Below are 15,000 nucleotides of genomic sequence, written 5' to 3'. Positions count from 1 at the left end.
AAACCTATCAATTGAACAAGACAGACAATAGTTTGGCCCTTTTCTTTAGATTCTGCATTTGGTCAAATGTCAAAATCAGATGGAAAAATAAGGTTTCTTGGCCTGCCAAATGTAAATTTAAGCGAATTCAGAAAAGACCTGGCACAAAAAACCACCTTATCACAGCCCCTAAAGAGTAACGATGGAAAAATAAGGTTTCTTGGCCTGCCAAATGAAAATTTAAGCTAATTCAGAGAAGATCCGACACAAAACCCACCTTATCACAGCCCCTAAAGAGAAACGATGAAGGTCTTCTTCGCCTTGATATTTGACGAAATGTGGACATGAGTTTACACAAAAATACATTGTCATTGCTCGTTCAGAACAAAGTCGGTAAATATTGGTCTGATTTATAAAATATAATTTCACAGGGGTAGGGAGAGGTGGATGGGGCGGTGGGAGTGAGGGGGGATGAGAAGGGAGACGTGTGCTCTTGCAAAAATAAAGACTGCAATATCAGCTTCCAATATATTTTTATGCTTCAGAGAAAGTTTGATTCATTGATCAACTCTCATAAAAATATTGCAAATGTATGAAATGTTAATGTCAACGAACATGATGCAATGGCTAATTTAGCATATGCTTCAAAAGATAGATGTGCTCGAAGAAATCCAGGAGAGACAGATTGTGAGAAAGAAACTGACAAGTTGTCCTTTTACCCCAATGTTGTTGCAATGAAAACAGAATGGAAACCATGTGTTCATTTCAACTTTAGGCTTACCAGCAGGGGGTGCCAAGCCTTTAGCCCCTTTCGGAAGAAATTCAGCCAAAGCCCACTCCATCATCGGCTTCAAACGCATTTCCAGGACTTTGACAAAGTCATTATCTTCAGAGTCTTCAATAGATGGAAAGGTTTTCTCGGCACGACGGCTTGCAATCTGATTGGCAAAAGCGGCCCAGATAAGAGAGGTTAAAATAATCATGGAAAGTATGAAAGCCAACATCTTTTCAAGATGAGAATAGTCCGATATCCAAGATAGTTATTTGACGTTTACAGTGTCTTAATAAAGTCCACACCTCCTTTCAAATTTTTCACCTTTTATTGCCTTATTCCCTGGAATTAAATAGCATTAAATCATACTTTTTCCACCTTTATTTTCACATCGTAACCCACAACTTCCAAGTGAAAAACAAATTCTACAAATTTCAGAAAATTAATTCAAAATATATAACTAGAATATTTTAGTTGGATAAGTGTCCACCTTCCATTATAATAGTAATTGTAGATTAGCTCAGGTGTAACCAATCACCTTCAAAATCACACACCAAGTTAATTGGCCTCAACATGTGTTACACTGCAGTGATTCTGATTAATTCAGAATAAAATCAGCTGTTTCCTGTAGTTTTCCACTGCTGGGTGGTGCATTTTACAGCTAGGACTCAACCATGAGAACCAAGAGGCTCTCAAAAGATCTCCAGGATAGAGTCGTAGAAGGGAACAGATCAGGGGATGGGTATAAAAAAATATTTCAACGGCCTTGAATATCCCTTGGAGCACAGTCAAGACAATCATTATGAAGTGGAAGACGAATGGTACCACCAAGGCCCTGCCTAGATCAGGCTGTCCCTCCAAACCAGATGACAAAGCAAGGAGGAGACTGATCAGAGAGGCCTCCAAGAGACCAATGGCAACTTTGAAAGAGCTACATCCCTTTCTGGTAAAGACTGGTCACTGTGGGCATGTGACAACAATATCCAAAGCACTCCACAAGTCTGGCCTGTACGGTAGGGTGGCAAGAAGGAAGCCATTACTCAAAAATACCACCGTGAGTTCCAATTGAGGTATGCAAAAAAACACTCCGGAGATTCTGAAGCCACTTAGCAAAATGTTTTGTGGTCGTATGAATCCAGGATGGAACTTTTTGGCCAAAATGCAAAACGCTACATTTGGCGCAAACCCAACACAGCTCATCCCCAAAGAACACCATCTCTACTGCGAAGCATGGTGGTGGCAGCATCATGTTATTAGGATGTTTCTCATCAACAGGGACTGGGGCACATGCCAGGATAGAAGAGAAAATGGATGGAGCAAAATATAGAAAAATTCGAGAAGAAAACCTGCTGCCCTCTGCAAGTAAGCTGAAATTGGGATGGAAGCTCACCTTTCAGCATGACAATGACCCAAAGCACTTTCAGCATGACAACGACCCTCAAGCTACACTGGAGTGGCTAAAAAGATAAATGTACTTGAGTGGCCCAGTCAGAGCCCTGACATAAATTCAATCGAAAATCTGTGGCATGACTTGAAGGTTGCTGTCCATCAATGCTCGCTACACAACTTGACTGAGTTTGAAGAGTTTTGCACAGAAGAATGGGCAAATATTGCCCAATCAAGGTGTGCAAAGTTGGTAGAGACCTATCCCAACAGACTCACAGCTGCAATTGCTGTCAAAGGTGCTTCCACCAAGTACTAACTCAGAGGGGTGAACACTTATCCAACCAAGATATTCTCGTTTTGTATTTTTGATGAATTTTTTGAAATTTGTATAATTTGTTTTTCACTTGGAAGTTGTGGGTTATGATGTGTAAATAAAGGTGGAAAAATGCTGATTTAATGCAATTTAATCCCAGTCGATAAGGCAACAAAAGGTGAAAATTTTGAAAGGAGGTGTAGAGCTTCTATAGGTACTGTATATGTATGAGGATAACTAGGTCAGAATGTAGTATTCTCAAAAAAAAATGTAAATCTAAAATGATGGGAGGGAATCAAAACTATGTACTGTAGATGGATTAAATAAACTGAAAACCAAATTATGACCTTCAGGCCCTTTCACAAATGTGGATTCAACTTTTGCAACCTGATTGATTGAATCGATTAATAATACTTCAAATTCTTCTTCTTTTCCCTATATAAGGAGTGAGGTCCAATTGTACCACGTTTCTGCCCTGCCTTGACCATGATACTCCTCCACCTCTCTCTTTCCTCAGCCAACTCTCTCCACTCTCCAACCACCCCTGCCTTAATGATGTCCCTCACCACACAATCCACCCATCTCAACCATGGTCTATCTCTTTGCCCCATTCCTTGCTCCCTCAACCCATCTACTCTCTTTGCCATTCTCTCTTCCTCAATCCGCACCAAGTGTCCAGCTCATCTATGCTGGCACTTCACCCATCTCCCCAACAGGCTCATCTGCACACCAATCTCTCACAGTTCATCCATCCTCCTATTCACCCTCTTCATTCCCACAATCCTCCAGACCCAGCTGTTCTCACAAAAAATGCAGCCTCTGTTAGTCTCTCTCTGTCAGTGCCACCGTCTCTAGACTGTAAAGGTAGGCTGGCTTTACACACAACATCAGAACTTTCCCTTTCAATTTCCTTGATATTTTTCTGTCTGCCATTACTCCCTCCATGCACTCGATCCCACTTGAATCCTCCTTCGCACCTCTGCCTTGGACTTACCATCCCTGGTCAGTGTTCCTACCAGATAATCAAACCAATTTCCCTATCTGATCTCCTTCCCCTCTAACGTGATATTCATTACTTTTCTCTGCTGCCCGATCAACATCACATCGGTCTTCTTCATACTCATCTTCAGCCCATGTTTACCAAATGCCTTCTTCCACTTCCCCGTACCTCCTGTATCCCACTTACTCTCCACCACAACAGCCACATTGTCTGCATACAATATCCTCCCCAGAGGATCGAGCAGCAAAACCTTTCATTTTTACCCTCTTGCTTACCAGCCAGATCACCATGATAAACATGAGTGTGCTGAGAGAGCTTTCCTGCCGTAAACTGATGTTCATGCTGAAATCCTCTGACATCCTTGGCCCAACCAAGACTCTTCCCTTTGTTCCCTTGTACATCCCTTCCACAAACCTAACTTCTGCTTACGGCACTCCCATCCATCTCAGTGTCGCGATCACCATCTCTCCCGGGACAGTGTCGTTGGCCTTCTTCAGGTCCAGAAATCCCAATGCCATTTCACCTTGCACCTCCAACCTCTTCTCCACCAGCTGTCTCAGTGGAAACATCCCATCTGTCACCCCCCTCCATTTCTAAACCCATGTTGGTCTTCACTGACCTCCATCTCCACACTCTTCCTTATCCTCCCATCCAGAATCGTCTCCATTACCTGCACTTAGGAAGGTAATGCCTCTGTACTTCCCCATATCTTGAACATTGCCCTTTGACATAATTAGCTCTATTCTCTAATCCTCCAAAATCAAACCCTTTCTCACACATACATTGAGCAGCCTCTTTGTCCAGCAGACTCCTACTTCTCACGCTGCAATTAGCATCCCCATATGCACCTCATCAATGTCTGGCACTCTTCCGCTCTCCATCCTCCTCAATGCTGTCCGCCTTTCCTTTTCTGTAATCTCCATTATTTCAGCTCACCATTGTTTCCTCCCCGGTTCAATAGCTCACTGTAAAAGCCTTCCCAGAACTTCAATACTGCCCCCACCTGTCACTTGTCTCTCTCCACCATCTTTCATCACCATCCCCCCCCCCTCATCATGTACTTACTATCCTCATCCCTGTAATGAGCCAAATTATAGGTCATCTTCTTTGCATCATCCTCTTCCAACTTGTTGTACACCTCCGCTTCAATATCTTTCCTCACCTTATCCAAATTTCTCCTTGCTGCTTTCGTATTTTGCCCATACAGGTGCAGCAACACTGGATCTGGTTGTCCACCTTTATTCCTTGATCTTCTATATCCTCTTCCAAACCTCCTTCTTTTCATGACATGCTCTCCAGCCACCACCGTGCAGTCCTTGATTCGCCACGATTGTTGCTACCTCACTCACTACCAACAAATTCAACTCCGTTCTATGCTGTCCACACCTGTAGGTAATTTTGTGACTGTCCAGCTTCTGAAAGAACGAACTAGATATGGCCATCCCATTCCTTGCCAACAGCTCCACCAACTCTCAGCCATCTCTTGTCCTCCTTCTACAATCCAATTTACCAACACAATCCTCTTGATATAAGATTGTGTTGGTAAATTATTGTTGAAATATGAACAATGAAGTACCCTTATGTCTCAAAATCACAATGATATTTATGAATCACATGTTTTAAGAAGGACTTTGTACAAAATGTCTCAGAATGATCAATCACAAAAAGGCAAATAATGTTACAAACTGTTCCTCTAAAATATTGTTGTGGATTCTCACCACTCCGGCGTGCGGACGCCCGCTATTAGCTGATTGCAGTCGCGCGCCCACCGACCGTGGCAATCCAGTCGCAGCTTTCAGATCAACGCCGAAATCCAGCGACGGGTGTGTTTTTAATCACACTGTAAATCAGCCAACTATTCTGTCCATGCGCGACAGGGTCTGATCGCCGAATTGTCGATTTACCTAAGTATGCGCGCAGACAGAAATGCTGGGGATTTAAACCTCAATGGGACTTGCTTGGAAACGAGCGCTTAAGCAGATCGCTCCGTTTGCAATTTGCCGAGCAGTGTATATCGCCAAGCCCCGCCGGATCCAATGACTTTATCGGCTATGTAAAAGCCAGTTAATATCCCGAACGCAATACGGCAGCTCAATTGAGGGAAAGGACGCAATGAACAGGTCAACATTCACACAAGGACATTTATTTATACACCCGTAAGCATGCAAACACATATGCAATCAAACACGTATGCAATCATGCAGTCAATAAAGCAATGTAGGAACGAGCAAGACAAAGAACTACAACCATTCCATTATTATGTACACAATCACTGAACAGTTCACTACGTGACGGACACGGCGCCACAACATTCATTCAAAGAAGCCCCAGGAAAGGGAAAGAGCAAGAACTGGACCTCGTGGGTCATTAATAGTTCACGGAGCTGTGGAGACCGCAAGAGCTCCGAGAGGCCATGCTGGTTAACTGTCACCCTCGTGCTGACTCGCCGGGCCCTGGTTCGGCGACCCTCGGTGGTCCTGCCCGCACTCCGCTGGACTCCACCCGTGCCTTCAACGGCGATCGGGCTGGCGACTCCTCTCCGGCTCCACCGGCGCCTCCGTTGACCAAGGAGAGAGTCCAAGCAGAGGGACTCTCTTTCCCCCCGCTGACAGACTCTGCTGCACTCCCAGACTGCAACCCCCAGACTGCAGACGATTGCAGCTCGTCTCTGCTCCCAGACTTCCACTCAACTCTACAGCGAACCCAGACTTCCACTCAACTCCACGGCGAACCTAGACCGACCTCTTGGCGTTTCAGCCCGCCTTTTATCGTCCTAGTGCTTCGCCCCTCTCTTCGCGGCGCGCGCACGGGGGGGGGGGGGGGAACATTCCAGGGGGGTTCGGCTCGGCTCCTCTTGGCACGCTCTTTTGGCCCGATCACGGACATTCTTTCCTTTCGCCCTTCTGAGGGAAAATTCCAACAGAGCTCGGCTGGGCTCAGTTGTTGTTTTCCAACCGTCATTTCTGTTTACTCGTTCTGATGGATATCGGGGCGGGAGTTGTTGAGATGTTGTTGTTGCAGTGTGGTTAGCACTGTGGTGGGGATGGTGTGGTTGTTGAAAGGTGGTTGTGGTTGTTGAAGTAGTGGTTGTTCCAAAATAAAGATAGCAAAAGAATAATGGCTGACTCAAAGATCACAGCCCTGGTTTCACGAATAAATCCCTTGGACATCGGTGGGGAAATCTAATCTAAACACACACTTATCAACATAACTAATCTCTGGGAAGCCTCAATGGTGTTCTGTGAATTTCCACAACCGTAACACTTCCCCCTCCCCTTTTTACAGACTCGTCCCGAGTCGTCGAATTTTCGCGTGCCTTCATGTGCAAGTTCTCCCCTAGTACGATTTACCTTCGGATCCCTGAGTGCGACATTTGGTGTATCCATGTCCCAAAAGTAAATAACCTACGGGCTGAGTAACTAACGAAACAAACTCACTCATGCAGACGACTTAACTAAATTGCCGGCGCAACGACAAACATGCAGGGGGAGTAACTCATTTACAATTTACCTTATCGTGAACATAACCTTACCCTTATACATGTTGCATTAAAACATGGCCCAGGACTGATGGACTCTGTGGGAAAAAGGCGCATAGCAATGTCAACGGTATTTTGAGGGTGAGCGCCCCTGCAGCTGATGGTCGGATGTCTTCGGGGCCTGTTCAAAAGGCCCCAGTTGTCTGTCACTAAACCTTTTTCATGTCTTCGGCTGCTGAAGGCAACTCACCCCAACCCGGCATGCCATATGCCACCCCACAGGCCATTTTTCAAGCAGGGAGCCAGGCTGCCCAAATGCAGTCTCTGGCTCATGAAACAAATGCAGGTATGAACAGGGAATGTGGCCGGCTGCCCAATGCAGTCTTAGGCCTCCCCCTTGAAATGAGTGCAGTGAACACAAAAGGGTGCACTGGCTGCACCAATGCAGTCCCCGTGTGCAGCTGCCTAGAGTGCAGTCCCTGCAGCTCGCACGATGATCTTGGCGCACATGGTGATGGATAGAATGGGGAAAATGCAAACAACAAGGCCTAGCAGGCATGGGGTCAAGGCAGAGGCAGGCAGACAAGGCATGGCAAGGCCGGCACAGGCCGTTGTAGCAAAACAGGCCGGCATATGAAGCTGGCCGGCCTCTGGGTCTCGGTCAATGAGGTTCGTGGAGGGAGTGCGGTGGTGCCGGCCACTCGGAAGGCGAGCTCGGACCTACCCTACTGTCTCCCTCCCAACCTATCGCCTTTGCCTGTCTCTGTCCATACCCACTCCCTTAATTTGAAAAAAAATCCACCCAATTTAGCCCCATCTTATTTTTTGTTTTATTTTATTTTTATTTCCCCCATTATAATTCATCTCCCTAACCCCCTTTATTGTCTCTGTCCGGCTAACCTGCCATGTCTCCTTGCCTACTCCCAACCCCTATGTTCCCTTCCTGGAGGGGAATAAGGGAGAGCTGGCGTCCTGTCTTGAGGCCCAATGAAGCCTCAGAATGGCCTCCTCAGATTTCAGCGATCCAACCCGAAGTGGGTCCAGCGGCCTACAACGAGAGCGAAGGGATGGATGGTGCGGTGGGGTACATCTCCCGAACTACCCTAACATTTATCAACCTTAAACTACCCCGGGGCTTTTCAAAAGCGCCTGTCGCTTTATCTATTAGTTCTACCAACCAAGATTCCCGTCGCCTGTGTTGGTGTCCTCATAATTTTGGGCCTTGCCCTCCAATTTTCGTCTCGTGCCCTTGCACGGTCTCGTGGCTGGGACACATGGCTCCCTTGGAAGGAACTACCCTCTGCCGATTCTCCAACTATGGCACCCCCGGGCCCTGTGACTGTCTCCGAGCCTACCAGCTCCCTAATATTTGGGGAGTGCCCTCCCTGGCTATTCCCCCTCGATGCTCACGTAGCAGGCTGGCGCCCCGGGCCCCTTTCCCCGGGTGCCCGTGCCCACGACACTGCCCACGTGGTTATTGGCGCCACGGGCCCCGCTTCATGCGGGCCCACCCGTGCCCACTACGCTATCCCGGCCCCTCTTGGGCCCTTAGCTTACCATGGCCAACAAGCCCGGTGCCCGCGGTACCCACTAAGCGATACTCACCGTTCGCAGCCACGCTCCCAGCCGTCAACAGGACTCCTGCACCCTTCCAAACGGGTTTCGAGCCTACATTCCCACGAAGAGCAAAGCGAGCTCCATTTTGTCAATTTGACTAACCCACTAACTCACTTTACGCAGACCATAGGGTCCATTGGGTGGGAATCACTCCTCCCCCCAATCACTCATCGCACCATGCATTCCACATTCGCTCCATACACTCAGGCCCGATGGCCCTCACTCACTCATCAAGTACATTTTCAATCCATCGCTCACATCGCTGAGTACTGCCATTCTGCTGAGTGCATCCCTGAACTACCTCGTGCTCCCTCGTCATCCCTTACAATATAGCACATCCTTTTAATTCTACGTAGCTAAGCTACGTCCCCTCTACACATTCAACGTCTGTCCATGTCTCCAAATATCATTTCCCATCCTAAATCTAAACTGAAATCCCTCTAACTAATCCATTCCACGAGCTCCATGAGGACTTATCCCTGCCCCATGAGCCGGTCTAACTAAACTAACCCTTCCCCCTTACTGGTTCCGTTCCTGTGCCCTAGCAGGGGGGTCTTCCACCCCTGCCTGGGAATCCTGTTTACCCGAAACGGGGAGCTTGCTTTTCTTTTCTCTTTTTCTTTGCGCCCACCAGCGCAGCAACTCACAACTTGTGCTCTTTCCCCGTGACGTCATGGCAGCTGTTCGTGCACCTCGTCCCTTCTCGGACTGCAACATCCGGCAGGGATTCCCCTCCTGCCAGATTCCAACCATACCTGCAGCCACAACGTCACCCTGCGCATGCCAAGCAAGCCCCGCGTTTCGAGGGGTTCCCCACGTGAGCACATGTGCTCTGCCCGTCCATAACCTGCTTCATGCGCTCTGCGAACAAATCGCACGGCGCAGGCCACATGGAGCTTTACACACACGCTCGTCTGGAGAACCCATCCGGTCTAAATTCAGATTTCAGCCTAGCTTCTGTCCGTCCGTGGGATCGGCTAACATCCACCTCGTGCGTTTCCGGACCGGATTTCACTCACGCAGGCACGTACGTGGCGGCCTCGTGCGAAGCACGCCACGGACCACGCGCGCGCTGCCGGACAAATCCGGCACGGTGTTCAAAATAGCTACGGCCGCTACTCGGCCTTTGTTCCTTGTTTGGTGCCATCCTCGTCGCCATTCAACACACGCACCCCTGCGTGCTATGACGCTTTCACACCTCTCCATGACACTCTCACTCGGGCATGCGGTTGCATGTTCCGGCATACCGAAAGTCATCTCTCTTTCATACAGCGACCTCAAACACGCTGTTGCACTCACACATGCCATTTCACTCACGCATTTCACCACACTCGTAACCACACATTTCGCCACCACACTGGGAATTCACTCTACTACAAGGGGTATCGGGGCCTCCATACCCCCAAGCTGTGCGTGTACCTGTCCACAGCACTCGCCCGTTCTAACTCGCAAAGCTCGACTGGACCCACCTGGTCGTGATCTGCTTCAAGGGGGCATATTCCCTCCCCTCGTTCCTGAAGAAGGCTATCCTGCTGCTCGCACCGGGTCACGACACATTCCGCCAGCTTACCCTCATTGTCCCTCGCCAACTCTATGTGTGTGTTCTTCTTTAGTTTCATTCACTTCACCCTCTATCTCCCGTGTCTCTGTTATTTCTTTTAATTCCTTCGTCTCCCTTTGTGTCTCTGTTAATTCCGTCTCCTCGTTCATTACCTCCGTTTCTTCTTGGATATTCGTCTCTGTTTCCTCCTTCGTTTTATTTAATTTAGTCTCGACTCGGTCTATCTCCCGTGTCTCTGGCAATACTTCTATTTCCTTCGTTGTCTCTGTTATTTCCCTCGTCTCCATTTTTATCTGTCTCCTTTATCAGGGTTTGCCCTAATTGTTGTTTCATCCGATGAGTGGTGTCAATCAAGTCCTGCACCACTAACATTACTCCTTGTGGTGCTACCACACATCCCACCTTATTGTGCTGTTCTACTTTCTGGCTCCTTTTGAGTTGTTCTTCCTCTCTGAGCCCCCTTTGCTGTTCGTTATGTTTCCGGAGCTTTTCCATCTCTGTGGACTCAAATTTTGCTCTCTCCTTGAGATGGTTAACTTCAAACTCGTTTTCTTTGTGTTTTCTATCCCACCGTCTCTCATGTTCTTCATTCTCCAATCTCATCGTTTCCTTCATTTTGTTGACTTCATTTTCCTGTTTCATCCCTTGTTCTTTCACTTTCTCCTCGTACTCCAACCTTGCTTTTTCCTTTAATTGTTCAATTACAAATCCATGTTCTTTTTGTTTTCGATCACACTGTCTCTCATGTTCTTCATTCTCCAATCTCGTTGTTTCCTTCAATTGGTTAATCTCCCTTTCCTGCTTCATTCCTTGTTCTTTCACTTCTCTTTCTTTTATCTCATTCTTTAGTCTGGCCTTGGCTTCCAGATGTTCGATCTGCACAGTGTGGTTCCTTAACGTTTCATTCTCCGTTCTCTTTCTTTCCTCTCTCAACATCCTCAGTTCATTTTGTAATTCACTCTCTCTGCTTTGGTGTTTCTGTAACTCAGAATCTTTTTCCTTTAATTGATCTCTCAATTTGCATGCTTCCTTCCTCATTTCATTCATTCTCTTGCTCATCTCCGCACCACTTTCCAATGCTTCCCTCCTCATTTCATCCATTTTCTTACAGTATTCCTTTAGGTGTTCCTGCCATTCCTTTTCTATTTCTACCTTCCATTCTAGGCTTTTTTTTACTGATTGCCTTCTCTTTCCTCTTCCTTTAGTTGTCTCAATTCCAAATCGTATTTTCGTTTTTCCTTTTTCAGCTTTGTTTTCCATTCTTCTTCCAAGTTCTCTCTATCCCAGGAATTACTAATTTGCTCTTCCTCTATTCTTTCATTCAGTTCGCTCTTCTCTTGTTCCAACTCATGGGTACTCCACTCTACTTGCCTCATTTCTCCCTGTAGTTCTTCGAACTGTCTTGACTTTTCCAACAATTCTTCCTTCCTTTGCTCCAGGTGTTCCTCTCCTGTAATGTAAGAATGATGTAATAATGATGTAATAATTTTTATCTTCCATTCTAGGCTTTCTTTTATCTGATTGTCTGATCTTACCTCTTCCTTCCGTTTTTTAAATTCCAAATCGTGTTTCCATCTTTCCTCTTCTAGCTTTTTTTTTCCATTCTTCTTCCAATTGTGCCTGAAGCCCGCCAATGTTCGCCTGCCATGACCAGGTGGTTTGAATCGTTGGTTGGGAGCCCCCGCCCCATGTCGTGCCATTCATTGTGCTATTAATAGCAATGCGCTCCGTGTTGTGCTGAGGTGCAGCCGCGCCGCTATTTTGCGACTTTGAGTTTGTTTGCTGGCAAGTTCATGCTCAGTATATGAGGGTGAGCGCCCCCACTGACTACAATTAGTGGTGGGGTTATAAAAAGAACCGTCCCCGGCCATGGATCCAACATCAAAACACATTCCGAAACCAACCTGCGCCTGCTCGCCTTGCGCTGCCATTTTGCGTATCGGTATAAACAATTTCCATGCTCGGAATTTGATGGGAACGGAGGGTCGCTCTACACACCCTTGATCCAATTCCCGTTAATTTAGTGTGGAGACGGAAGGGTTTGAATTCCGCTCGCTGACACCAGTGTTGTGGATTCTCCCCACTGCGGTGTGCGGACGACCGCTTTTAGCTAATTGCGGCCACGTGCCCACCGACCGTGGCAATCCAGTCGCAGCTTTCGGATCAACACTGAAATCCAGCTATGGGTGTGTTTTTAATCACACCGTAAATCAGCCAACTATTCTGTCCATGCGCGACAGGGTCCGATCGCCGAATTGTCGATTTACCTAAGTATGCGCGCAGAAAGAAATGCCGGGGATTTACACCTCAAGGGGACTTGCTTGGAAACGAGCTGCTTAAGCAGCTCGCACCGTTTGCGATTTGCCGAGCGGTGTATATCGCCAAGCCCCGCCGGATACGATTACTTTATCGGCTATTTAAAAGCAAGTTAACATCCCAAATGCAATACGGTAGCTCAATTGAGGGAAAGGACGCAAAGAACAGGTAAACATTCACACAAGAACATTTATTTATACACCCGTAAGCATGCAAACACGTATGCAATCAAACACGTATGCAATCATGCAGTCAATAAAGCAATGTAGGAACGAGCAAGACAAAGAACTACAACCATTCTATTATTATGTACACAATCACTTAACAGTTCACTACTTGACGGACATGGTGCCACAACATTCATTCAAAGAAACCCCAGGAAAGGGAAAGGGCAAGTATTGGACATCGTGGGTCTTTAATAGTTCACGGAGCTGTGGAGACGGCAAGAGCTCCGAGAGGCCGTGCTGGTTACCTGTCACCCTCGTGTTGACTCGCCGGGCACTGGGTCGGCGACCCTTGATGGCCCTGCCCGCACTCTGCTGGACTCTACCCGTGCCTTCAATGGCGATCCGGCTGGCGACTCCTCTCCGGCTCCACCGGCGCCTCCTTCGACCAAGGAGAGAGACCAAGCAGAGAGACTCTCTTTCCCCTCGCTAACAGACTCTGCTGCACTCCCAGACTGCAACTCCCAGACTGCAGACGATTGCAGCTCGACTCTGCTCCCAGACTTCCACTCAACTCCACAGCGAACCCAGACTTCCACTCAACTCCACGGCGAACCCAGACTGACCTCTTGGCATTTCAGCCCGGCTTTTTATCGCCCCGGTGCTTCGCCCCTCCCTTCGCGGCGCACGGGGGGGGGGACATTCCAGGGGGGTTCGGCTCGGCTCCTCTTGGCCCGCTCTTTTGGCCCGATCACGGACATTCTTTCCTTTTGCCCTTCTGAGGGAAAATTCCAACAGAGCTCGACTGGGCTCAGTTGTTGTTTTCCAACCATCATTTCTGTTTACTCCTTTTGATGGATAACGGGGCGGGAGTTGTTGAGATGTTGTTGTTGCAGTGTGGTTAGCGCTGTGGTGGGGATGGCGTGCTTGTTGAGATGGTGGTTGTGGTTGGTGCTGTGGTGGGGATGGCGTGGTTGTTGAAAGGTGTTTGTGGTTGTTGAAGTAGTGGTTGTTCCAAAATAAAGATAGCAAAAGAATAATGGCTGACTCAAAGATCACAGCACGGTTACACGAATAATGCCCTTGGACATCGGTGGGGTAATCTAATCTGAAAACACACTTATCAACATAACTGATCTCTGGGAAGTGTGAATGGTATTCTGTGAATTTCCACAACCGTATCACTATATATATATATATTTTTTTTGATAAACACACACACTAATAAATGTCAGTGAGTGTGTGTGTGTGTGTGTGTGTGTGTGTGTGTGTGTGTGTGTGTGTGTGTGTGTGTGTGTGTGTGTGTGTGTGTGTGTGTGTGTGTGTGTGTGTATTGTTTCATAATGCACAACATATTCTCTGCTAACTCCCCCACTGCCACTACCCCCACCCCTCTCCAACTCTCTCTTTGTCCCATCCTCGCTCCAACCCCTCCTGAAACAGTGCAGCGTCCTCTCACACATCTCTCCCTCGCTCTATTTCGGTCTCCGAACATATCTGGATGGTATTTATGCCCGGATGGTAGTTATCTTCACACATATCCAAATGGTGGCTATCTCTGCACACATCTGAACGGTGGTCATCTCCACAAATATCCAGACAGTGGTTATGTCCATATCGTGGTTATCTCCATTTGTGTCTGGACGGTGGTCATTTCCCAACAGTGGTTATCTCTAAACTTGTCCAGATGGTGGTTATGTCTGGACAGACCTCCCCTCACACTGCCTTCCCTTGCCTTCCCCTCACATTTCTTTCCCCTCCCTTCATGCTACCTTCCCTTCCCACACTCCTCCTTGCTCCCCCACCCCTCCTCACTCACCCATCCCTCCTCCCTCCCCCACCCATCCTCGGTCTCCCTCCCTCCTCCTGCCTCTCTCCCCTCAATATTCCCGTCAGCGAAGCAACGGGTTGTATTTGCTGATGTGTGTATACATATGATAAAGAAAGACCCACCCACATCTCTCACCTGTAAATGGACGGAATAACCAATCACCTCTCACCTCATTAATTAAAACCACCTGGCTAGGATTATATAAATAAATTGACTCCTCCCATGTTCTTCTCGCTGAAGAAGTTGCATAAAGCAACCAAGAAAGGCCACCAAGTTAAGCCCTTTGCTGTTTAAAACCCTTCCCAGAGTTCCTCACAGCTGTAAAGACATTCACAAATAGTACACACATGAGAATCCCAATGTTTCACACCCCCTCAGCTTCCATACTGGTTTCATCGCTTATTGGTGAATCATCAACGACAGTACAGACAGAAATGCGTACCAATGAGGCTCCCAAGCATGTACCACAGGCGAATGTCGAAAGCAGTCAATATATATATATATATATATATATATATATATATATATATATATATATATATATATATATATATATATATATATATATATATATATATATATA

General features: G+C 47.2%; 1 protein-coding gene across 11 annotated transcripts in view; it reads right to left on the bottom strand.

Moving 5' to 3' along the window:
• LOC147034931 (DNA (cytosine-5)-methyltransferase 3A-like) overlaps positions 1–15,000 on the bottom strand; it is a 516,888-nt gene that overhangs the window by 263,224 nt on the left and 238,664 nt on the right. For all 11 annotated transcript variants that reach the window (XM_085891359.1, XM_085891342.1, XM_085891335.1 and 8 more), the window contains one exon: positions 761–917. In XM_085891359.1, coding sequence (XP_085747485.1) covers positions 761–917 — 157 coding nt within the window. The remainder of the gene's footprint in view (positions 1–760; positions 918–15,000) is intronic.

Source organism: Eptatretus burgeri, chromosome 1 (genome assembly GCF_056783735.1).
Source record: "Eptatretus burgeri isolate ZD-2024b chromosome 1, Ebu_testis_v1, whole genome shotgun sequence".
NCBI classification, from domain to species: domain Eukaryota; kingdom Metazoa; phylum Chordata; class Myxini; order Myxiniformes; family Myxinidae; genus Eptatretus; species Eptatretus burgeri.
Note: the sequence above shows the minus strand (reverse complement) of the source record. Positions and strands in the feature narration are given on the sequence as shown.